Genomic DNA, 25,992 nt, shown 5'->3' on the forward strand with positions numbered 1-25,992 from the left:
CAGTATAAACGTGCTATGCCATTTTTCTCTTAACTCTTTACACCCTAAGATCAGTGTGTATATTCTCCATACTGTTTTCTATAAATTTCCTTAGGTGCTGAAAAGGAGATTTTGCTTAACAATCAAGGGCTCCCGTACTTGTTGGTCATTCTTGTGATCTTAATGATTGATTCGTTGATGATTCTGTAAGGAGAAATTAGATGCTGGTCACTCATTATTCTTGTGATCTTATTGATTGATTCATTGATGATTCTGTAAGAGGAAATTAGATGCTGGTCACTCATTATTCTTGTGATCTTAATGATTGATTCATAAAGGAGAAATTAGATGCTGGTCACTCTTACGGGTTTAAGGGTTAAACCGAATCGAGCACTCTTTCATACAATAGACATGCATACTTTACTTGTCCGATATCGACATTCAAAGCAAATGAGAAAACATATCTACGATTTTAAAACCGGAAGTTCTCCCATCTCCACTCCTAGCCTCTAGGGTGTGAAAGGTAAATATCCCCTACCCCCCCCCCCTTCATACTTAGATCAAAATTGTGGACGGGGAAATACCTACAGAATGGAGTCTGTTTTGCTATGGCTCAGATAACTCATTAGCAGTTTATATTACGCGCTACAAGCTCCGAAAAGTGTCGTAGGTATTGATGCAAAGGTTTTCATCCATCTCATAAGCTTCATTCGAATACGATTTCTGAGAATCGAAACCGAAAAAATAACAGAAGGTTATATTACCGGAAATCGTTCAGACAGAGACACGAGATTACTTTTGATTTGGGAAAATTACCATAACAATGCGCTCGAGAGTAGTTTTTAGTTTTGTTTTCAGGTCGTATACCCTGTGTTCATTAAAAACTAATGTTGACTTTTTGCCCAGCTTTAAATTTCGTTGGTGAGAGTTTCATTTGAAATGGTCTGCGGGCTTAATCGATGTCACGGGCGCGACTGACCCTTTTGTTCGACTTCGCGTAACTCAACTGACATGACGTATTTAAATATAGTTTACGTTTCTCAGAAAAGAACGGGAAAAAATATGTTTACTAACTGGGAGTAGAAAGCAACTTTGTCCGCCTTGACCAATAAGAAGGCAGAGCAAATGCTCTTTGGCCAATATTGAGAGTAGGGTAATCCCCTAACCTGATATCCAGATTGAAGGTGAAATTTGACTCTTGGAGGCTAGGATTATTTTAACTGATGCACACTTTACTACTTGCATTCAAACAGTATACTACGCACTTATTGAGAGAGCGACGCAACAATCGACTGTGAGACGATTTGTGAAACGTTCGCTGGAGGGCTTGAGCAAAGGTAACAAAACATTAATTCAGTCTCGAAATAAATCATAATTATTCATTCCGGCTGTTGTAATTTACACGAGGTTTACTGTCACGGTACTTTGATTTCTCAGTGCAAAATCATGCGTCAGTCGGCGAGGTTTTGAACGTTTTGGCTCTATTTGAAAAGTTCCTTTCTGGCTGATTACTGTGTAATGAGCTATCTAAGTATCACGTTTTCTGAAACTTGTATTTCTAGTCTTCAAGTCTTACATTACGTTGGCTGAATTTCATCAAACCAAGTGAAGTGGAGGTCACACGCGGACTGTGACAGACAAATAACTCCGTAGTTTGAATAGCGAAAATTTGTTGCGAAATCAGTTCAAATGATAACACACTGAAGCTGTGCAGCAATTTTATAATCTGACTTAACTATCAAGTAAAGCACTTGAACATCTACATTGCAAACTAAGCTCTTAAATGTATTGTAATTCTATAACCTCATACGAAGCGCAAACAACGGGTTTTTATAAGAGTGTTTATAAGAACTGCCTTTGCATTTATTGATATGATAACATCTAACTGGTGAAAAGTGAGAGACTATCATATAGATCTATTAGAGCCCTCAAACGATTTATGATTTCGAATGAGCATCGTTTGGAATGCTTGTCATGATATCTGTATAACAATTTTGACCACACGCCCACGCTCTACGATAAACAGTCAACCGACCTCGCCCATTTTCCGAGAAGCACCGCAAAAGGTCATTCGGAGATTTGTTGCTATAATATTAACTCGTATCGTAGAATGAGTCAAAAACTACTTTACAGTCAGAGGTTTAACGGTCATTCTGTTCATGGATCACTTTTATTCCGCGGGCTGGAAGTCGAAAATGTTTAGTGTTTTTGTTCAACTTATTTCCGTCAGAGACCCCCAAGTGGAATATGGACTTTACTGAGAAGGCGCGACTGACCCTTTTGTTCGTCTTCGCGCAACTCAACTAACATGATGGATTTAAATATAGTTGAAGTTTCTCAGAAAGAACGGAAAAAAAAACTACAATTTGGGAGTAGAAAGCAATTTTGTCCGCCTTTACCGATAAGAAGGCAGGGTAAATGCTCCTTGACCAATATCGAAAGTGGGGTAGTCCCCTAACCTGATATCCACGTCGAAGGAGAAATTTGACTCTTGGAGGCCAGGATTCCAGTTCTGTTAAAAGCTGGCACTCAACTACTTTCATTCAAACAGTTTACTACGCATTTGTTGAGAGAGCAGCGCAACAATCGACTGTGAGACGAATTGTAAAACGTTCGCTGGAGGGCTTGAACAAAGGTAACCAAACATGAATCCAGTTGTAACTGCTTCCGTTGAAGCTAAGTGTTACCGCTTCCGAGAAAAGCTGCGAAATATTTTTTGGTTAGGTTGACGTCCCCGTGATTAGTTCTTTTTAGACAGAAAATTATAGTTAGCTTTTCAGTTCAAGATAAGACCCTGTGTGATCAAGATCGTTTTTGAATAGAAGACAAGTTAGACTGTAATCCTCGATAAAGTGATCAAGACCCACGAATGTTGGTGAACAATAACTTGTTTTGTGATTATGTTATCTAACTCGCATTCGTTACTCAAAGCGAAATTTATCGCTCGTTTTTACCTTTCTTTTGGCTCCTTTAATTGCCACGTGCTCGTTTCCAAAAGCGAGATTGTTCTTAAGCTATGATCACAATACTTAAGTGATTTCTTTACAATATTATTTCAGTTGACCGCTTCGATCTAATAACGCCCCAAGGAATAGGAAAAGGAATAAAGAAAGAAAAGATCCTATTTGGTTTGGTGTTTATCGCATGCGCGTGTATCAACCCGGGAATCGAATTTGCATATCTAGCTTGAAAAGAAACATTTACACCAGTTTCGAAGTAAATCACAACTATTCATTCCGTTTATTGTAATTCCAAGGTTTACTGTCACGGTACTTTGATTTCTCAGTGCAAAATCACGCGTCAGTCGGCAAGGTTTTGAACGTTTTGGCTTTATTTGAAAAGTTCCTTTCTGGCCGACTACTGTGTAATGAGCCATCTAAGTATCACGTTTTCTGAAACTTGTATTTCTAGTCTTCAAGTCTTACATTACGTTGGCTGAATTTCATCAACCCAAGTGAAGTGGAGGTCACACGCGGACTGTGACAGACAAATAAATCCGTAGTTTGAATAGCGAAAATTTGATGCGAAATCAGTTCAAATGATAACACACTGAAGCTGTGCAGCAATTTTGTAATCTAACTTAACTACCAAGTAAAGCACTTGAACATCTGCATTGCAAACTAAGCTCTTGAATGTATTGTAATTCCATAACCGCATACGAAGCGCAGACAATCTAATAGTAGAATATGAGTTATAATTAACATGATAACATGTAACCGGTAAAAAGTGAGAGACTGCCATATAGATTTGTTGGAGCTCTCTCATGATCCGCATAGCAATTTTGACCACACGCCCAAATAACTTTATGATAATCAGTCAACCTTGCCCATTTTCCGAGAAGCACCGCCAAAGGTAATTTGCAGATTTTTTGCAAGGATATTGACTCGTATCGTGGAATGAATAAAAAAACGACGTCTCAATCAGAGGTTGAACGGTTATGTTGTTCATGGATCACTTTTATTCCTCAGGCTGGAAGTCGAAACTGTTTAATGTTTTTATTCAACTTATTTCCGCCAGAGCCCCTAAAGCAGAATATGGACTTCTCTGAGACCCAGGAACGAGAGGAAAATCATTTTGTCCAAGATGAGGATGAAATCGGTAAGGCTCTTTTCTCGCCTGTTTACGCTGCATGACTCGTTAGTCACTGTAAAAGTAGTGTCAATGATAGTTTGACAAAGGCAATGCTGCGATTGTCGACATTTAAGAGAAGGCAGCGAAAGAAACAAGTGCAACGAGGACTGGAATTTGTCTTTCTATGTTATGAAAATAAATTTTAGAGGTCACAGGAATTAGTATTTTGTCCTTTCCACTCTGGCAATGACCTTTGAGCAATAATTGGTTTGCCAGGGATTCCCGAATATAGCGTTATTGCAATCATCATAAAAAAGTAAACGCTTAACATGAAAAGCCACAAAAATGTTTAACTCACAGTAGTCCGTGTGATCCACAGATATAAAATGTTTGCTGAAAGAAGGAAAACCGACAGAAGGAGACATTGACTGGATAGTCAGAGAAATAAGTAGCAATCCTGATGAAAAGAAGAAGTTATTTGAGTTACTGAGAATAAACGATGATGATCCAGGATACAATAGTGGGGACTCCATAGACAACGCTAAAGATTTCACTGATGGAATGACCATACCCAGGCATCTACTGAAGAACCAAACTTATGGAAAACTGGCTGCACTGTTGGGCGAATCACCCCTGAACAGGCGGGATCTGGCGGTTAAAACTTGCTGCATACAGAAAGGTGAGTGCAACACACGTCTTGCTTTTCAATTTTCTTCGCTACAATTTGACTTCAGAGAAAATCAAGCGAGTATCTTATTCAAGAACTAAAGCAAATTTTCAGCAACATCGTTGAACACTACTGAGCTAATAAGTAACACACCTTAATTTCCCGTCTATAGATCTGCTTCCCACCTACATTTTGGCAAGAGGCAACCAAGCCGTAACAGCTTACCGAGGAGCTTTGACATCAGGTGAAACACTTGACAACCGAGTCAAGGTAATATTGATTGGTGAAGGTCAAGTTGGAAAAACAAGTGTTGCAAAAGCACTGAGAGGCGAAAAGTTTGAAGAGAACGAGCGCAGTGTGAATGGCATACTTATGAGCGAGGTCATCAAAAATGCTACTCATGATAAACCCTGGAGGAACTCAGCCACTCGTGAAAACGCTCGACCAGGTTTGTTTCATTTCATCATCGTAAAATAATATAAAAAAACTGGAGGTACGATAATTTAACGCATAGCACGCAATTTTCAGGAAAAATTGAATAGAGCCTTAATGATAATTTAAGGAGAACTCTTTACAACTTTGTTTAGAAGCAGTGACGAGTGCACAATGACTTTATCCGTTCTTGTTAAGAAATTCGTTCGTTTTCTTTTTTACTGAAGTGTCCTCTCAAACTAATGGAATCGACGCAATTGAGAGTATCTCACTGGAAGATGAGGTCGATGGCGCTCGAAGTAATTCCCCTGAAATAGAACTAGTAGTATGGGAATTATCTGGCCAAGGTGCCTATCGTGCCATACATCCTATGTTCATGACCCCAGACGCAGTGTACGTCCTGGTGTTTGATTTGTCAAAAGGACTGTTTGACCAGGCAACGGCAAAAGACAACGAGAACGGGTCAGCAACGAATTCAGAGAACGAAGATTCCAATCTTGACTGTATTATGAGGTGGATGGACATATTGAATTCCATGAGATATTCTGCAGCTGATGAAATTCTTCCTCCTGTCTTACTTGTGGGTACTCATGCGGACTGTGTTAATGGAAACCCCAGGAGTATCATGGATGCACTTTTGGACAGATTCCGCAAAATTGAGCTGGGCGATCAGATCAAAGGAAACTTCGTCTTGGACAACACACTCAATGTACCTGGCCAAGAAGACCCACAAGTTGCCAAATTGCGTCGGCGAATATTAGATGAAGCCAACAAGCTGCCGCATGCTATGAAGAAGATTCCCCGAAGATGGTTTGACATAGAAAGAAAGATCCAAAAAGAAGCAAAGAGGGGAATTAAGTACTACACTACCAAAGAGGTCTTCACGAAGAAAGTTTGCCAAACTCAAGATTTGAATGAAATTGACCAGATCTTGCTCTTCCTTTGCGATCGTCGGTCGATAATCTATCACGAGAATGCTTCTAAACAAGATGGCTTGGTGGTACTGGATCCACAGTGGCTCGTAGGTAGACTGTGCAAGCTATTAAGTTTGCCACCGGAAGAAGAGGATAAGATAGAATTTCGAAACTTACGGAAGGAGCTTCGAGAGACAGGAATCCTACACCAAAAACTTTTACATCGCACCTGTACAGAGTGGGAAGTAAAAGATATTGAGGAAGCATTGGTTTCTCTCATGAAACATTACAATCTTCTTTTCCACTGTCCAAGGAAGGAAAAGAACCCCATTTACCTCGTTCCATGCATGATTCAAAGAGCGACGGGAGAAAATGAAGTCATCCCGAGTAAGAATGGCTCTTCAACGTCACCACCGATTTATCTAATCTTTGGAACCAAGTTCGTACCGATTGGCTTGTTCTCCAGATTGGCTATGCTTATCGGAGCATGGGCTGCGAAGAAGAGTTCCTTTGAGCAGCTGCAAATAAACGCCGACACAGCATGCTTCATCTTAAATGGCGTGAACTTCTTGGAGTTGAAGTGCTTCAAAAGTGTCATACAGGTGCAAGTTTGGTCTGAAGACAGCACACAATACAGTGATCCAGGACTTTACTCAGAGATTTATTGGTAAGACTGCTTTCCCATTTGCTTTCTCAGTTTCAACTCATATGAACGCCATTCTCCTTACAAGTTGAGCTAGGCTAACAATTATTTCATTGATCATTTACATTCACTAATACCCCTTTCCTGGTCTAGTATCCTTGACATCATTCCCGCCTATTTTGAGGTCTTAAGCTACTCCTAAAAATAATTTTTTGTGCATTGATTGATACTTAAATGTATAATTCAAAATTTTTATAAAATGGTTTTTTTAGTTGTTTGGAAAGGAGTTTGAAAGCGGTGTGTGCAACTTGTCACTGGTTACATTCTGTTTCCTGGGATCTCAGTGTGCAATGCAGACTTTGCGCAGGAATGGTCAACTTAAAGACCCGAAAATGTATCTGGCACGACAAGAGAAATTGTCATCACGAAGACTGCGCCCACTATATTCCCTTGAAAAGGCACATTGCCTTGTTTTGCCAACAGGCCATGAAGCGTCTCCCTGAGGAAAAATTTGAGAGATGGGTCCAGGTAGCTCATTGTTTTTATATACCATACAAGAAAGCATAATTTCTTTGTTGTAACGAGAAAGACCTTCGTGAAGCGATTTAAGTGCGAAGATTTTAACGCCCGACATAGGACCGTTCTTCGGATTTAAAAAATGGGATTTTCGTACATGTAACGCTCTCTTACAACACCCATATGACAAAAGTGAAATTCACTAGAAATTCACCGGAGGCCTAATTGACTTCAATTGGCCGACGAATTGCAGGTAGATAGATAGAAGCATTTGTTGGTAACTAACTGGAATTGCTTTCTTTTTTTTTAGGCTTCGGGGAAAAATAACAGTCAGGAGGAAACAGGTTTATTTTGTTTTGTTTTCTCTTTTGTGTACCATCATACATCTTAAACTCTTATTTCCCCTTAAGTTTCATCAGGTAGAATATTACATTAAATATTTGAATTACTGGCTCTTTGGATGGAGGAAAATCAGAGAAGCATATGAGCCAATACCAGCAGACCGAGATCTTCATTCCATTATCTATACCATTTAAGAAACTAGAAAGGTTAAATCATGCAGGGATGATCAACAGTCGATTCAATACCATTCTGATAGATCTATGTTGCTTAGTGTCCAACTAGAAGGAATCTTTACACGCATGCTAGCTAGCAATTTATTTCTTTTTAAATATCTTTTTATCTTCTAATTGACCATCCATCTACGATCTTAGGAAAAGAGAATATAGCCTCAACCAATGAAATTACTGTTCTGCTGTTAGCTGAGGAGTGGGGCTCCGGCAAAGGCGGCCTCTCAACAATCAATAGGCAACTGGCAATCGAGCTTGCAAGATACTCCAATCTGAGAATCTACTTCTACGTTATCAAATCCAACGAAGAAGATAAGCAAATGGCCAAGAGTAGTAACATCAACATTATAAAAGCCAAGAAACGACCTGGTTATAATAATGGTTTTGAGCGGCTATCGTTCCCTCCGGAGGAATTGCCACTGATTGACGTGGTTGTTGGGCATGGAGTGAAGCTGGGAAAGCAGGCACAGCTGATTAAAGTGAAACATCCAAGATGTGTCTGGGTTCAGTTTGAGCATACCGCTCCGGAGGAACTTGGCACCTACAAAAATTATGAAGGCAAAATCGCAAGAGGGGAAAGTAAGCACCGCGATGAGGTAGATCTCGCCAAACGCGCTGATGTTGTGGCTGCAATTGGTCCCAAACTAACAGAGTATTACAAGACCTCACTGCGTCCTGATAAAGGCGGACCGGAGAAGGTTTTCGAAATGATACCGGATCCAAGTATGTTCCATGAATTTCGCTCGTGCAAGCAGGTCAAGGAAGACAGAGAAAACTTCAACGTTTTGATATTTGGTCGTGGTGACTCGGAAGATTTCAAGCTTAAGGGATTTGACATAGCCGCAAGAGCAGTTGCAGAACTTAACGATGAGAAGTACCACCTCTATGCTGTTGGCGCACCACATGGACAACAGGAAGATGTTGAAAAGAAGTTACTTCAGTGTGACATCTCTCGTCGTCAGTTGACAGTTCGTGGTTTTATCGAATGTAGAGATGAAGTCGCTCAGTTGCTGTGCGAGGTGGATCTTGCCATCATGCCGTCAAGAACAGAAGGCTTTGGATTGACAGCTCTAGAAGCCTTAGCCGCAGGTCTACCGATTCTGGTCGGAAAAAATTCAGGTTTTGCCAAGGCTCTTCAAAAGATAAACGAATCAGCTTGTATCGTGAATTCCGAAGACAGAAAGGAATGGGCGAACGCGATTCGATTAATCAAGGAGAAACCGAGATCAGAACGATTACAGGAAGCCAAGAGGTTAAAAGAGAGGTGCGAAAGTGAATTCGCCTGGTCAGGGCGGTGTCAAGCTCTTACGGAGAAAATTCTTCTTCTTGTTGGTAAGTAGTATATAACTGTTGCAGGTTCAATAAATGTTTACATTTTCTGAACCACAATGCACATCTTATCTACTTCTCAGGGTTTTAATGACTGTTTGTTTCGGTCCGCCTTAACATCTGTCTTGCCAACATTCTCAAAATATTCTTCCCTGGCGACAACCCGTTTTTGTCTGAAAAACTTGTAAAGCAGCCCGGTGACGTAGTACCATTATTTTCAACTTAAACAGTTACATTCTAACTGGAATGCCCTTAAGTTATGGAGTAAAGAAAGAAAATGAACTAATAGGGTGAACATTCTCCCGCACCCGATGATACCTCCTTGACATCAAACCTTGTACCTCTTTAGAGAAGAAAAGTCACAATAAAGATATGAAAGGTGAACAAAGGTGTGAAGTAGCAGCAGTGCCAGAGGGGCAGGAAGAAGACGAGACACAAAACCAGTCACAAACAACACGAAGACTCAACGCTGTTGAGGAACAAGAGCCGACAGGTTGTGACGGTATGTAAGAAACATCACAGGAGAGAAAGAACTGTAAACTAGTTTCTCTTATCGTTCATTTTATATGATTCTTTTCCAAATGAAACGACATTGCAAGAGTCTGAAGCGGCGCATGATTCAGGACCGTAGATGCACGAGTGACGCGAGACATTTCCCTCCCAAAATTTATGGTGATGTGCACGTATCTTAATAATCTTTACCTTTGTTTGGACCTAATGAAAAAGCCAGTTTAATCCGGATCGTAAAGGCAAAACAGAATTTGACTCAGTACTCTAGCATGAACTATCAAAATAAGTTGGCTCCAAATTTATATCGAATTCTCTGGACCAAAAGAAGGATGCCAAATAGAGTCTCTCATCGCCTCAAGCATTTTAAAATACTTATTGCATTCTGTTAAATTACAGAGGGTTATAGCAGCTCCAGAGACAGAACCAACTCAACTGAATTTTCATCCGGGCACGAGGAGACCAGCAATTCTCCGAATGCAGGGTTGAAAGTTAGAAGAAACTTTCACGCAGATACCGAAGATACGCGACTCAACGAGCAGGTACGGTTGAAAAGAGTAATTGCAGTATTCAAATAACAAAGCCCCGTTTTCCCGTTGGCAAGCATGCTCAGGAACCTTTGTTATGGTTTGTTTCGTTTGATCTGCATTTCTCTATAATAGTTTAGGTGTAAAATGAGGAATAAAACTTGATTCCACTGACTTACCTCGAAACAACTGCACGCAAAATTTGTTAAGATGAGTCGTACAGAATGAGTCATAGTAACATGTTTTCTTTTTTTGTTTAATAGCAAAACAGTTCCCAGCTGGAACGAGATGAAAATCAGGAGACGGGTACATCCCAAAAAAAGTATGTGGTGAAAAGTTATTTTCTCAGAAAGTTAACAAAATGTTGTTAAACGAATTTTAAATTACACAACTCAAGTAGCCACCCCTTTAATTTCAGACAGAATGTAGGAGTAAGATTAAGGGAAATTGTTGTAGCGCGAAAAAGTAGACCGTATACTGCCAATACTCACGCTCTATTGAAGTCGTTCGGTCCAGTGAGACAATTTTTAAATGAGAATGCTCACCCTGTTCAATCAGTACTCACGACCCCAAAAACCTGACTTAGTGAGGCTGTGCTCTCCAATCAAGGGGGCCAGGCAAAGTACCTAAAATGTTACACTAGAAATACTGGCTTCAGTCCTTTTTGACTTTTTCCAAAGTATAAAATTTGAACCAAACGTTAAATGTCGTGCCAAATGTGAATTTGTTGTACCAAAGGTTAAAATGTCTTGTTCTTCAGCAGTTCAACTCAAGGACCACGGCAAAGGAAAAATCTTCCGAGTCATAAGGATTGCGACGGAGAGATGACGAAAGAGATGACATTTTCAAGCATCAAGGACCTGCAGTGTTGGAGAACAAGGAGTTGCTTGATACTAGTTATATTAGCAATGTTAATAGTAACAGCATTATGCTTTCAAAGGTAGAGTTTTATGAAGGATTACTGGAGTGCGCCTCTGTTGACGCTTCTCTCTAATCTAGATAACTTACAATAAGCTCATTTGGGCATAAATAAGTATTTCCGTATCGAAGTATCCATTTATCAACCCATTACATTAGTAATCATATTCTCCGCACTGTTCTCTTTACATTTCCCATGGAACTGACAAGGAGAATTGGTTTGAAAATCAGGAGTTTTGTGAGTTTGTGATCGTTTCCTTCATTTTCATGACCTTCATATAGATTCAAGAGTGACATTATGAGGAGAATGAGAAGCCAGTTACTTTTAGGGGTAATGTAACGTTTCATCAGGTGTTCCAAATCAAGTGCTCGTATGATCATGACAGTGAAAATCACACCTTGCGAGCTTCTCTATAAATTTCAGGAGAGTTTTAACTAAATTTCCCTTTTACATTCAAGATCTCTACATAAAGTCTCCATACTACCTTTCTCTTTGAATTTATTTTGTCGCCCGTCCTTAACAACATTGACACGCATGAGGGTTGTGGGGAATTCCTTACTGGGTCAAATTATCAACGTGTTAACCATTATCATCGTAAACATTAAAATAAATAAAGGGGCACCAAACTTAATTCCTTTTCCATTCTCAGAGAATGAAGTCGTGACTTAAAAGTATGATGTCAATTATTTCTATCTTTAAGTAAAACATTACTGGGAAAAGTCGATGACTGATGTTTGGCTTTAAAGGTCAGTTTGGAAGAACAGTACTCATAGTAACATTCATTTTTTATAATAAGAATTATACATTGTTCTCCTGTGACCCACCCATTCATCTCCATGACATATAATAACCTCTCTCCACCTTCATTCTCCTTCACTGGGGTTCAGACCCTTAATTTTTTAAGAGCCGTGGCAAATACTTGAAGGAGACAAACAAGCAAACCGTTTAAATTTTATTCCTTTTTTTAAAAGCATTAGAGTTTACATCCTGCAGCAGCACTTTTACAAAAACACTTGTCTGTCCTTAAAAAAACTGATTTTTAGTTGGGTGACTGATTTTTCATCAACCTATAGCTCTCTATCCCTTTCCACATCCGCGGTGAGACAGTTGTAATGGGAGGGTTACCCCTAGATTTTACTTGATTATGTCTGCTCCAGATAAGTTGAACTTATTGTATGTGTCTACTAATGTTCTTAATAAAGACAAAAGTAGCTCATGCAATTCTGTATATTTTTTTTTTACTTTTAAGCAAAGCGATTTTATTCTTAAGACAACATGGTTCTCGAAAAAAAACTTCAGAGAAAAGACGACCACAAAAAGTTTTTTTTTCTCCCCCAAAGATCTTAGGTTACACCAGAACGTTCAGGGATTGGACATCGTGTATCCCTCTTAAATGTTTTAAAACATTAATGTTCATATTTAGATCTGTTATATTGCAGTCATCTTAAAGAATAAATCTTTGTTAAGGGATTAAAATTAAAACTACAGTACCAAAAAAGAAGAGATAAAAAAAAAAAGGAACGCAGAACTACATTTATTTAGTAGTTCCTGCTTTAATCCTTTTCCTTTTCCTTCTTGGGATAGACGATTGGCTCAAAGGTTTGTTGTGGATGGTATAGCACCCTGATCTCCCGCTTCAAAGTAATCCACTTCACGTCGCCATCCAAAATGTCCCGGTTAACTGGCTCGGACTCCAAAGCTTCTCGAAACCTGGCGACGGTGTCAAGTCGTAATCCCTGTTTTAAACAACACAGAAAAAGTAAAAAAGATACACTTACGTTGTGTAACTAGGTGAACAGGGGTTCGTTACCTTTCGCTGACCACGGGTCAATTTTCACTGGCTTCGATTGGTAAAAACTCACACCAGACCAAGCCGGTGCATGTCACACCTACAACCTCATAGGATAAGTGTATCTTAATGGAATACTCAAACAAATAATAAACCTTCGATTTCAGAATTTTGATTTCCTAAAGCTACAAGAAACATTTTGATATCCCTGTACCTAACTTTTCACTGACATGCACATGTTGTGAATGTTCTCCTACATTTATTATACTTCCTTAACGGTTCCATTCACCTCGAAATTACACAAAATCAAGACTATTTTCCCTTTCTTTTTTTCTCGTTACCCTAAAGAGATTCTTAACACCAAAATGATTCATAGTCAATTTGACAACTGTGACAGATAAGTTCTAATGTGTGACTAGCTATCTGCATGAGGTGAGTTGTGGGATCGCATAGATCCAAATGACCAATCAGAACAAAAGTAATATTACAAAGGGCTAATGAGAATCCAAAGTAGAAACAAGCACAACGCTTAAAGCGCGGGGAAACAGGAGTAGCCATTGTCACACTTGGTCGCATTTGATCATAATAGCACGTTGAAATTGCGCACTATAAGTATGAACATATTTTATCATATAAACTACGGTGTTATACAAGGATTTCCAGCCTTGAGAAAAGCCGCAACAACGTTTGATATCGCCAATCAGCTGCTGACACGTCACTCGCCTTTCGCGCCACTCGGTCAGGTTAATAAATGAACGGCGAAGCCTTTAGCATTCTCAATCCAAGGTCGCTTGCCAAAATTTTTTTCGGATTATGGCTGCTAAAACACTGAAAAATCCGTATCGCTTACAGACAGTGACGTTCAAACTTTCCCAGAAGCTGAAGAAAACCAAAATTCGGAAAGAAAAACCGTGAGTTACGTATTCAGTGGCTTTGGTAATGGCATTTCTCGCGGCTGAGAATGAAAATCGACAACTAGAAGATTTGTTACAGGCCGATTTTTGCTGTGTACCTAAAAAATATCTTCTGTTGGTAAGGACTAAGTCAATAACTGAGAATTTTGTGTATCGAAAATTACGTCCATTCTTTGTTTTAATAGTGTTTCAACGTATTTTTCATCTTGAGCCTTAGCGCCGACGCACTTTGCGATTTTTATTCGGGGATTGTCGATAATTTTATTTTCATTCATTAATTAATAAAGTTGACATTTCTTGTCAGTAAAGGACTATTGTGTTTAACGGGTTAGCTATCGAGTCTTCAAGACTGTCTATAATCACAGATCATAGCAAAGAAACTCCAATGAAACCCCAAATTGTTTTCGACACTCAAAACGTTCTAATAATAATTTGTACATTCATAAATGGACTTAATTTAAACAAAGAAAAGTGATACATACATCGGGTGTGTCAATCCCTCTAGTGCTTAAATAAGGACTGAGCTCTAAAGGAGTCTGGAACAGAGGCTGATAATCAACCTCGGCATTGGTAGCATACAAGATAATGATGTCATTACAACCGTCAGGTCTTGTTAATTCAACGTTGGGCTCCCCCATGAGACGGACTGTCTCAGGCTGGATAAAGACGCGCCTGATCTCTGATACTGAGTCACCAGGATTAAGCACACCGCTGATACCCTACAGAGTGGATGAATACAAACAGCATTCAGTTTTCAGAACTCTACGGTATTTGATTGTCAGTGTATAAAATTTATCAGTTAAAACTTACCTTGGATGTTATAAAAGGGGGTAAGTTTCTAAAGAAACTGTGGTGCTGCGTCGGTGGGAGAGTATAACATGGTAATTTAGTATGATCAACAAAGTTGACAACGTAATTAAATTGACCACCGCTAAGAGTTTCAAAGCTGACGTTTCGAGCATTAGCCCTTCGTCAGAACGTTAGCCCTTCGCTTTGACGGATGGCTGACGCTCGAAAGATCAGCTTCTGTTTGAAACTCTTGACAGTGGCCAAGTTACGTCATCAACTCATTTGATAGACCCAAGTTACCTTGGGTGGTATAGTTTCGATGCACTAGGACAACCTACTATTTGCATTAATAATTATTAGAGGTAAAACGCTTCCAACTGTGATAATAATATGATTTTCAAAGTACGAATGTCTTCAAAGGCGTATGTGCTTCATAAACCCTTTCCGATAACTTGCCATCTGAAAAAAACGCTAAACTAATCATTCGTTTTGACACTGGCATTAGCAGTTGCTTCATGAAATTTCTTTAGGTTCGAATAGTTATTGTATCAACTGACGAGGTCGTAAAAGAAAAAAATACAAGTGGTTTTATAAATCGCGATATTAGTTTGGTGTGTTGAAAGTAAATGAAAATCAGGATTCCCCTGAGTAGGGCGATGTCTTTTCAAAACCAACGAAAAAATGTGCGTCTTGAAGATGTAAAAACCTTTTTCCGGTAAAGCAATGCACAATGCCTGATAATAAAACAAAACCAAAAAAAATGACTTGCCCTGTTCGCTGTTGGATATAAGACAAGAATAGAGCCATCTGACTGGTAGGAAACCAAACAAATATGAACTGGTAAGTGTCCGTTATTGGTGATCTGAAAAACAACCCCGTCCCCTGAAGAATCTTCAACCTGGTACTTTAAACGATTAAACGTGTGGGGTGCAACCTCGACTCTGTGGGCTTGAAAAGTTGGAACATAATTCTCTGGTTTCCCTACAACAAAGAAATATACAGGATAAAAATGGTGAGGAAACATTTTCAGCAAAGGTACGCCCTGATGCCAGGGAGTCTATTGAAAAAGTTTAAATATCAAAAGATGTTCCTACCCATGACCATAAAGTTACAAGGGAGAAAATAAAGGGAAAGTTTTCATGATAATATCCCCCACCCCCCACCCCCCCACCCCCCCCCCCCCCATGCCGGGGAGTTAATAGGTATATCATTGAGGCTTTTGTTGTAGTTATTCCTCAAAATGATGAAAAGAGAAAGTTTTAAACTTTCCTTGAATGTTCCCTTCTAACAACCCACCCTATTTATACGGCATTACCTTCATAAATCTCCTTGGTTTTAACAGCCTGAGCTTTCAACAGCGTCTTCCTATCCATATCGCTCTTGTAGGGAGGCACGTTCTCCACTTTGAACATCTTGAGGCTAACATTCCTCAGCATGTTGTAATCGGGTTCCCTGAGCCGAATTCCAAACTTGACACGAAAATACTTGCAAAGATTTTTTATCATGAGGTGACCATCCCTAGTACGTTGATCCGGTACAATCATCTTACCATAGTAAATGGCACGCCAACACCTTTGTCTGAAATTCAAATGTCTCACTTAAGATTTGCTCATGGAAGTCTTTAGCCCTTTAACTCCCATGAGTGACCAAGACAGAATTTCTCCTTTCAATATCAATACAATATCAAGCACAAAAGTGATGAGATCAAGGAAAAATAGCAATTTGGGGAATATAAGTTTATCAAACAAACATCACAAGACATGTATGGCAGACAGTAAGGAGAATTACTAATTAGATCTCGGAAGTTATAGGGTTAAGGATTTACATAACACGATATCTTTATGAAAACAAACCAACAAACGGAGAACTCACACCACACTATTGGAAGTAGGCAGAGTCTCCTGTATGACAATGAATGTCACAGTACTTCTGAATTGCCTCTTTTGATATTCTCCTGCGCGTGGGTAATCCAAACAATTCAACACGAACAAACACGCAAACAAACACGTAAACAAACTATTAAACAACTTACATCACTGAAAGGATCAATCAAAAACATAAAACCTGCACACTTGGTTCCGATTGCATGTACGTTCACCTTTAATCATTTTAACCCGATGCTTTAGTGCGTCAGCTCAAACCTGTCCGGGACCGTTTGAGCCATGACGAGTTCATTCCCTTTTACATTTTATCTTTATTTCAAATATGGAAATGCTAAACAAATGAATGTAATTAGTGTTAGATAACAGATCAATAAGCTGTACCAGAATAGTTTCCAGTGAAACAGAGGCCTGAAAGAATAACGTAGAAGTATTATAAAATTTGCTGCTTTACCCTTCGATTGTCAATACGTCCAACTTGACACATTCGGGTGTGTCTTGTTCTCTTATGCTGAACATCTGCTGGCTTTCCATTGCCAGTTTCACGTCGCCAATATACTGGTCTTCAACATCTGTAGCAATGATGCAAACGGGATAGTACATACTTCCCAGTTGGGTCAGGCAAGCTTTGTGTCCCGCCTGAAATTGAAACAAATAACTATTCAAGCCACGAGAAAATAACATATAGATGCTACGTTGCCGTGGGCCTGTTCAATAAAAGATCACAGATGGCGTTAAAATGTGGCAAGAACAAAAAAGTGGCTTACGACGCGCAGCCGAGTGTGACACTGATGCTCTTGCATGTAACACAATCTATTTGTTCTGTGTGACAAAAAAGCAAAATAAAGAAAGATGTTTTTCGTCTCGCCACGAGCGTGGGACAAAGAAAAAAATTCTAAGACCCCATGAGGAATCGAGCCTTAGACCTTCGGATTCCGCGCTTCAATGCTCTACCACCGAGCCACTATCAACATGAGACCCTCTAAGGACTACACTCACCAGGACAATCAGACAACACTATCACATGTAATCCCCTGGTTCAAATCATTTAGTGCAGTTGATATACTAGAAATCTTGAGGGAATGTCCAAACCTTGAAAGCTGTATTATACTTCTCTTGTGCAACATTATTTATATATTAATAAAAAAATGTTTTTGAGAATGTGATATCTATAAATCACTCATCCAATGAGAAACAAGCAGTTCAAGGGTGAGCACGTGACAGCTTACCCCTGCCTTCCAAAACACTTATGGAAAAAAAAATATTCACATGCATGCAAAACTATATGGAGAGCTGGGAATGGCAGAACATTCCACTTAACTTAATATAAAAAAGATTGAGAGCCAAAACTAAAGACACCCTTACTTTGATTTTACATTCATACATATAGCCAAATTCCATTTCAGCAGTTGACTCTGTTGCAAGGATGTTTTCATGCCTGACATCAACAGTTGCCACATGGAAATCTGCCATTTTATTTTCAATTGTCAGTCTAGTATCATAAATGTCATAGACTCCTTCAACAACACCCTGTAGAAATCCAGCATCGAGTGTGATTCTGGACGTAAACCCTTCCTTTACGTGAATGTCCTTCACTTTGTATGATTTGGGAGGTGGAGGTGCTGTAGAAAACAATTCAAAGATATACAGCATCAGCTTTTTGGAAGCGTTTTTCCTCTAACATGCAGTCACAAGTTTACAAAATAAATTCTATGGTCATAACAGAAAGAAACATGAAGACATTAAGCACTTAAAGGCAAGACTATGAAGAACCCCATTGGAATCCCAGACTTTACCACTGGGTTTTTATAAATCATGCCAATTTGTTACATAGATTTCTATGACAAGATTTGATAAGATGGTTTGTAAATCTCACACCAACAAGGTAACATTTTCATGTAACAGTTGAAAAATAACTTAATTCAACAGGGACTTCAAAGGCAGCCATTTAATTTAACAGGTAGAATGAGCTGGCTAACCACTTGCTGCCTTCAAAAAACATCATTCCACTTCTCACACATATGTGATTTCCTTCAAATTTGATGAAACTGATGACATCCAGGAACAAAAAAGGAAGATGGATTAGAATAGACCTCAAAAATGCAATAAAATGCAACTGAAAGAGTCTAGGATTATACAGGGAGGTGCAGACCTCCCTCTATAAACAAAAGGCCCTCTGAGCCTTCAAAAATACCTGTCTAATCTTAAAGCAACCTTATTTTGTAAACACCATTGTGTTAAAGTAACAGGTAAGTCACCTTTGTCAAAACTGAACAGTATCAAATCCATGTTTCCCCCCTCAAATTGTGGAGTCTGACAATGCTGATTGTTATCTGCCAGCTTTCGTCTTACAAGGCTGTCATAAAAATCAAAATAATTATTAATCATGACAAAATAAATTAAACATAGTTTCTGTAGTTGTAGCTATACACCCATGAAAGAAGTAAATGACTTCCTTGACCCTCTACTCCCTAACATCAGTATGCATATTCTCCAAACTAGACTCCCTAGACATTTCCTAGTGTTCTAACAAGGAGAATTTGTTCAACAACCAAGAGCTTCTTAGGTTGGTGATCATCTCCTTTATTCTCATGACCTTAATGCTTGATTCAGGGGTGATATTGTATGGAGAAATTAGATGTTAGTTAATCTTAGGGGTTAAAGGGATAAAAGAAAACAACAAGGCTATCAGGGGTTGTGGTTGCCTGTTGGAGACTTAAAAGTAATTTGACAGGTGTAAGAGGGAGTGTAGTTTCAAAGGGTTAGTTGCACAACAGCTTTGATGTTATTAGGAGAATAACCTGAACACCTTTTAAGCATATTGTAGGAGAGTCTTTGTCCTGGTGGAGACTCTTTGATAGCTGCTACCAGTGCAGAAGTAAAGACTCCATGGGCTTCACCAGTTTCAGGATCCTTAAACTCATAGGCTCTTTCATTTGTTGCACAGGCTCCCATGAAAATGAAGTTGTCACTTTGCTGTGGTGACCATCCTTCTGACTTTAAAACTGGAGTCCAAAACTCACTGACCCCCTGGTGTTGAGCTTTACGTGCTCTTGCTGGATAGGCTGGCTGCATCTCTTCAAATGGAGGAAGACGCATCTGATGCTAATGTGAACAAAAATCACTAAGTGAACATCTCTGCAACATCAAAACCTACTAGTAGATGGTACTTCTTTGGTATGTCTTGAATATAAAGTAAATGAACAGTTATCATCAGTGAAATGATTGACTTATTGGTTATAGAAATTGATTTAAAAGAGGGTGACAGACTGAGAGACTAACTGAGTGACAGCCTGATTGACTGATCAAGGGGGTAAGTTTCTGAAGAAACTGTGATGCTGCCATGGTGGGAGAGAATAAAAGAGTAATTTAGTATTGTCAACTGAGCTGATAAATAAATATAAATTGGCCATTGTATAGAGTTTCTAAGCTGATGTTTTGAGTGCTATAGCCCTATTTGTCAGAGTGAATGACGAAGGGCCAAGGCTTGAAACATCAGTTTCGAAACTCTTCATGTTGGCCAAATTACGTTATCAACTCAGTTGATAATACTAAATTACCCTGATTAAGTGATTGACTGATCGATTGATTGAAGAAAGAGTATTTTCCAAAATTTGTCACATCAGAGCATTTGTGTAATTCATGGTGGGTCCAAAAAGTATGTAGCAAGATGTAGCAACATCAAGTGAGAAGAAAATATCAACCTTATGAATTGAATGTTATTCTACAATGGCAACACCTACTTTAGTATAACCTGTTTGATTATGCAAACAACAACCACCAAAGAATAAAAAAAGCTACTCAAAGTCTTGTCATGGAAAAGCTGTTATGTACATACATGAAAAGAAAAATAAATTAAAAAAAGAAAACCTACCTTGGCGCGCGCAGCTGCTGAACCCGGTTGTGTTTTCTTGGTGGGTTTCCCTCTGGCTTCTAGAGCCTTGCGATACTCACTGATGTATTCATCAGAAAATGCAAGCTGTGCAAAGAAGCGATTCAAAACACTTGCAATTAGTGTTTGCATTTAAGTCTGCTTGTAGGTTTAACCACAAGTACATTATGTAACTGCTGCAACTTACATCTTACTTTCTGTTGCCTGAAGCAACTTTAACCCCTTAACTTCCATAAGTGACAAAGAGAGAATTTCTCCTTACACTATCAATACAATATCAAGCAGACAAGTGATGAGAATGAAGTAAAATGTCAATTAGGGGATTATTAGTTGATCCAATACCAAATTCTCTGAACTAAGATCATCAGAATTGGTTGGCAGACAGTAAGGAGAATTGCTAATGAGATCTTGGAGTGAAAGGGTTCAGTTATTGACATTACTCCTGGGCAGGATATGCAGCAGCTGTGGTCCATCACAGGAAATTCTGCCAAAATTCATATCATTTTCCAAAACTGTAATCAAGCTTTACTTGTTTTCCTTCAGTGTTACTTCAAATAATAATGTTAAATTTTGAGTAAGGACTAGGCTTAAAGTTCAACATTATTATTTACACTGTAAAATACTTTTGTACAACAACATAAACCAGTTATCAAAGTGACAGAGGCTTTGCCTAGAACTTCAACATTTTTTCCCAAAAAAACTTTCTTGTTGCAATACTTACCTATTTGCCTTGGTGGAAACATGCATAATTTGTGAGACTTAAGTGGACTGAGCTTTCCCAGGAACACAATGATCCATACTTTTAGTGGTAGAAATAATAATTATATGGCTTTTGGACAAATACTTCTCCTTTAACTTAATCAATGGTTGAGGTTTTTTTAAAACCAGTTGTAACACTTTTCTTTTAGATCCAAAGTACTGAAACTGGGTCAGTACAAATGCAACAAATGTAAGTTCATTCACATCATCTGATTTATTCAATCTACAGATTAAAATACATAGCCATATAGAAATTTATCTACTTTGCACATTTTCAAATCAAGAATAACTTTTTGGCAACAGTATTGCTCCATAGTCAGTGGTTTACCTGTTTAATGCCTGTGTTGTTGTGTTTTGTGTCTGGATAACCTCTGTAGATACGGCCAGAAAAACAGCAATCAAAGATAACATTGACAAGTGCCCCCTTGTTAATCAACTTGGACAGGTGAGGCTTGAAATGTTCACCTGTTATACAAGTATCAAGGATGTGGTAGTCATCAACCTGCACAAAAAAATTAAAAACATAAAAGGTTGACTTAGTTGAGACTTACTACAATCTTATGTTAAAATAAAGGAGTTACACTAATACACTTTCATCCGAGTGACATGAATAGTTTTCTATGAAACCTCAATTATATTCTTGACTAATATTGTAAAGGTTTTTCGTCATTGAAAATGGTAAGCTATGGGAGAGTCAACTCATGAGAAACAGGGATTCAGTCAAGGATGAGGAAAATTGACACAGACTGGAAACAAATGATTGGAAAAATTACAGTTAAAAGAGTTAAGATGAATGAATGCAACTGACACAGTTCCTCTCAAGTCATTGGAAATGCCACCTTGCTACATGTAGTGATCGACTATTAAACAATTCCATGCACTGCAATTCAATTTTCTTCACCCTGGACTGTTATTTTGAACCCTTTAGTTGATTACTAACCACACTGAGCAATTCACTGACTTTTTCAAGCTGAGTGAGACATTTCTTGCAGTGTTTCCATGGATTAATGTCCACCCACTCAGCATCTTCACCTAGCAGCTTGCTTTGTCAGAAAACCATTATCATAATTGCTATTGAGTAAAGGCAATTGACTGCACTTTCTACCACTAGTTAAGCATTGTGACTTGTGAAGGTATTGGCCACAAAGAAAACTTGAAAAGCACCTCCTTGATTGCAAATTAATACTTACTTAAATACTCCCTAACTTACCAGAATTTTGATTTGATAGATTAGGCCAATGATCAGTTTGTTACATACACCTTCTTTCCATCTCTGTGCCAAGATGTCAAATGGTTTTTATCTAATGGTCATGGTATTTAAATTTAGTTACACTGAGAAATGGGAACTACATGTGTTTATTATTTACCATTTCTTTTGTTAAGTCCCCAGAAATCAAGCCTTCATCAAAATAGCCAGCTTTTTCAGCATCAAAGCTACAGCCATGGCCAGAATAATAAACAACCACCACTGAATCTTTTTGTGCCTTTGCAGACAATTCTTCTAAGGAAGCTAGGATGCTCTCTCGTGATGCCAACAGGCCCTCCAGGACCTTAAATGTAAGCACAGAAACATATTGATGAATTATGACAAGATTAGCGGCCAGGTTACTAAGTTAACTTTAAAACAGCAGTGTTGAGAAATTGAGTTTTGAGCATATTTTGATGGGATTTTTGAAAGACTAAATCACTCTTTGAAATCTCCAAATACCAGTGTCTGCAATGCTCCAAGCTGCAACGATAAGAGTCTACCTAGAGTCCAATTACTGCAAAAAAATCTATTGTTTTATACTGTTTTAATACAACTTTTTAGATAACAATTGCACAACCGTATCGATCCACCACTTTTGTTTTGCCTGTTGACATGTTTAAAGCTTGCCCAGCTATGTTTACATCCAGATCTTGCACTATAAAAAACTCTATAAACTAGCTACTTTAGAACCATAGTTACCCCTTTATATTGGTACTTTCTTGTTTCCCTTTTTTAAATATCGAAATGTCACATGAGCCTTCAAAAACAGCTGCTGGCTACTGAAAACTGAAATTTCAAATCTGATTTTTAGTTTCCAAATGGAGACTTTAAAAAACCTGCCTTTAAGGCTTGAAGCACTGTATACTTTCAATGGTAGGGATAAATTTAAGATATGCAGTGCCAGACTTTGAAACTTTCTACAGACCTTAATGTTTCCTGATTGGAATCCATTCTCACAGAGCATGTCTTTCATCAACTGCAGATCATTTGCTACACCTTGCAAGGGGCCACAGTAGGTTGGCAAATCTTCTGGATAACTTGGTCCAATCAAAAGGGCTAAAGTTTCAGCCATATCTCTTTAGAAATCTGAATATACATAAAGCAAAAGGAAATGTTGACGCTAAAATGATTGAGCATGAGGTCGATGATATGAATTTTGTTTTAGATCCATGTAATTTAATGAAATATGAAGAAATTTTATCAAATGAAAATTTTAAAGAATGTTGTCCTACATGAGTGAGCCTTTGCTATTCCTTCTTTGAGTCAAGGAAGTACAATTATATCATAAGAGAGCCAGACTGTTTTATACAAGATCAGATCTTATTCTGAGACATTGAAAATTTTCAGAAAATGATACAAAGATTCCCACACTTTTCTTGAAGATAACTGTCGAAAACATGTCTCAGAGCTCTTCTGTGTGAAGTCAGAGGTCATTAAGGGATTACACCTGATCACCTGCACAACTTCCCTTCCCTTGAACTGATTTAAGTCTTAATAATTTCCTTACACATTGTTTGACGATTTCAGCTGGGGATAGGGAAATTAGAAGCTCAAATTTTTCGACCAAAAGTGAAGCATTGCTTAGCAAACCTCACACGGTGTGTGAGATTTAGGGTTTTCACCACCTAAGTAAAAGTTACCCACAAGGTGGCTTAGCAACGATAACTTGACTGGCTGCATAACATGTAAGTTACATGGTTGGGAAACTTTTTTAAGGAATGTATGGCAATTCTCATTTAGTTTATATGCGAGGCAACTCCCCTGAAAACTGAAATATTCTTGAAAGATAAAACATCGAGAGAATTTGAGCTCACAACGCTCACAACAGATCAATGTTGACTGAAGCTAAACAAACCTTTAAATTAAGAGAAGCAAACTGCCATAAAACTTACCAAAACAACTGAATAATCTTCCTGGTTAGTCAATTGTTGTGGTGCGTGCTGTAGCTACCTTCGTAATGCAGTCAGTGCTTCGCGTTCACCTGACGAAACTAAAATTTGCAAAGGTGTATGTCGGAAGTAAATCAGGGAAACCCCTTCTCACTGGCTCTCAGTCACGTGGATAGAAAACTGCATTTCATTTCTAGTAGGGGAGACCCATGATCGATAAAATCTCCAGGAATAAAACATTCGTGTTATCCAAGCCATTAATCTGTATGCGATGATGCTAAAATCGTCCTGGAATGTGCATAGTTATACACAATTGTTTTTACAAACTCGAATGATCCGCCATTATGAAAATCCCAGATCCCTATTTCGCGGGATTTTTCATCCGGCGTGACGTCATCATCGCGATCCTGGTACGAGCGCAAATTTCTCTTTCGTGCCATCCATTTTCGTTACTCGCTCCATGTCATTTTCCTTCAGTGAAGTTCCCATTAAACAAGGCACAATACTTTGACTCAAACTACAACACTTACTCATCATTGGTTTATACTTTTTGGTCGATCGGGGACTCGGAGTAACGAGGAGCTTTTCACTTATAAAGCTTAACTATGCCATCCTCCTTATGATTACAACTCTTTGTTTTTTTCATACTTTAGTTCACAATTAATCAGTATTACATTTCGAGGTGGAAACTGTAACGAAGGCTATTTTTAGTTGTGATTTGCGAGACTTTCAATATCCTTATGTTTAGTGTGACATTAACTTTCGAACTGTCGGCATAATGTTTCATTCGGCCACGAGACACGTGTTAGTCGCAAGCATAGCCAGATCGTAGGATTGTCGAAATACTTGAAAAATAGAATGGGGAAAGAGGTATATCATATTGTTTATTTTTGTATTTATATAGCGAAACGTGTATAATTAAAGGTAGTTTTGTTTCGCTTGGGATATTTGTGTTATTTTGTTTACTATCAGGGGTATTGCGAAATCCCCCTCTAAGACCTAAATGTAGCGCAATAACTCGAGAACCTTTTACATTAGTAACCATACTCTTCGCACTGTCCTCTTTACATTTCCTATACTTAAACAGGGAAAATGTGCCAACATTTTGGATTTCTATATTCAGAGAATTGAAAAATTTAGGTCCTTGAAAACATAACGCAAACTTTTTGATATTTGTTCTGCAAGGAATATGTAAAAGTAATTGCATTGTCTGATGCAATAGCAATGATGGCTACTCGATAACGAAAATAATCTTTTAAGAGTATTAGGAAGACGGCCTATCTTGAACAAAACACGATCTTTCATATTTGAAATCGATACACATTACATAGATTAAAAATTTTCAACTGCTTAAATATAGGTTCAGAATGAGCGTTAAAGGTACTTCTTGATATAATTCGTACCACCTTTTTCTGGAGTAGGACCACACGTTTCAAGTTTGATGGATAAGTGGAGCCCCATACCGTAATGCAGTGAGTAGGGATAGACAAGACTATGGTACAGGGTACATAAAGTTGAAGTAGGTAGTCACAGATTAGCTGTATAGATTAAACCAATGGGTTTTGCAACTTTCCTAGCGAATTCTATGAATTGTAGGAGAGTTTTAAGTCACTTTCCCTTTTACAAAATTCTCCGTACTCTTAGAATTTTTAATTTGTCGCCCCTGTCCTTAACAACATTGACATGAGGGTTGGGGATGGATTCCTTACTGGGTCAAATTATCAACGTATCAACCATGATCATCAAATAAATAATGGG

General features: G+C 38.5%; 2 protein-coding genes across 8 annotated transcripts; one reads left to right on the forward strand and one right to left on the reverse strand.

The window, feature by feature from the left end:
- Positions 1 to 530: 530 nt before the first annotated feature.
- LOC113667334 (uncharacterized) lies at positions 531 to 12,294 on the forward strand. 7 transcript variants are annotated; one of them, XM_089187641.1, is made up of 13 exons: positions 531 to 649; positions 1,233 to 1,316; positions 3,997 to 4,077; positions 4,430 to 4,729; positions 4,890 to 5,165; positions 5,377 to 6,730; positions 6,979 to 7,234; positions 7,533 to 7,566; positions 7,936 to 9,123; positions 9,470 to 9,622; positions 10,027 to 10,169; positions 10,418 to 10,476; positions 10,915 to 12,294. In XM_089187641.1, exons 3-13 carry the CDS (start codon positions 4,014 to 4,016, stop codon positions 11,096 to 11,098), a joined length of 4,011 nt encoding a protein of 1,336 aa, XP_089043767.1. In that variant the 5' UTR covers positions 531 to 649; positions 1,233 to 1,316; positions 3,997 to 4,013; the 3' UTR covers positions 11,099 to 12,294. The 7 variants fall into 7 exon arrangements, with proteins under 7 accessions (XP_089043767.1, XP_027038947.2, XP_089043769.1 ...); XM_089187643.1 differs by lacking the exon at positions 531 to 649 and having other exon boundaries at positions 1,157 to 1,316; positions 10,027 to 10,114; positions 10,154 to 10,169; XM_089187644.1 differs by lacking the exon at positions 531 to 649 and having other exon boundaries at positions 1,157 to 1,316; positions 10,027 to 10,114; positions 10,154 to 10,169; positions 10,918 to 12,294.
- Positions 12,013 to 24,602, reverse strand: LOC113667335 (uncharacterized). The gene is made up of 13 exons (XM_089187654.1): positions 24,238 to 24,602; positions 23,271 to 23,431; positions 22,464 to 22,646; positions 21,425 to 21,598; positions 20,320 to 20,424; positions 19,255 to 19,550; positions 18,704 to 18,801; positions 17,811 to 18,067; positions 16,900 to 17,084; positions 15,881 to 16,143; positions 15,335 to 15,546; positions 14,259 to 14,495; positions 12,013 to 12,809 (listed from the first exon to the last, which is right to left on the reverse strand). Exons 2-13 carry the CDS (start codon positions 23,415 to 23,417, stop codon positions 12,627 to 12,629), a joined length of 2,340 nt encoding a protein of 779 aa, XP_089043780.1. The 5' UTR covers positions 23,418 to 23,431; positions 24,238 to 24,602; the 3' UTR covers positions 12,013 to 12,626.
- Between the last annotated feature and the right edge of the window lie 1,390 nt (positions 24,603 to 25,992).

The sequence above is a fragment of the Pocillopora damicornis genome, chromosome 11 (assembly GCF_964200805.1).
Source record: "Pocillopora damicornis chromosome 11, jaPocDami1.2, whole genome shotgun sequence".
Taxonomy (NCBI): Eukaryota; Metazoa; Cnidaria; class Anthozoa; order Scleractinia; family Pocilloporidae; genus Pocillopora; species Pocillopora damicornis.

Excerpts from the sequence above, each read along its gene's own strand:
- LOC113667334 (XM_089187641.1), top strand. The coding sequence starts at position 4,014 with ATGGACTTCTCTGAGACCCAGGAACGAGAGGAAAATCATTTTGTCCAA. Across the intron at positions 5,166-5,376 it reads TCGTGAAAACGCTCGACCAG|TGTCCTCTCAAACTAATGGA; the intron begins GTTTGTTTCATT and ends TTTTTACTGAAG. Across the intron at positions 7,567-7,935 it reads TAACAGTCAGGAGGAAACAG|GAAAAGAGAATATAGCCTCA; the intron begins GTTTATTTTGTT and ends CTACGATCTTAG.
- LOC113667335 (XM_089187654.1), bottom strand. The coding sequence starts at position 23,417 with ATGGCTGAAACTTTAGCCCTTTTGATTGGACCAAGTTATCCAGAAGAT. Across the intron at positions 18,068-18,703 it reads ACTGTTCAGTTTTGACAAAG|CACCTCCACCTCCCAAATCA; the intron begins GTGACTTACCTG and ends TGTTTTCTACAG. Across the intron at positions 15,547-15,880 it reads AACCAAGGAGATTTATGAAG|GGAAACCAGAGAATTATGTT; the intron begins GTAATGCCGTAT and ends TCTTTGTTGTAG.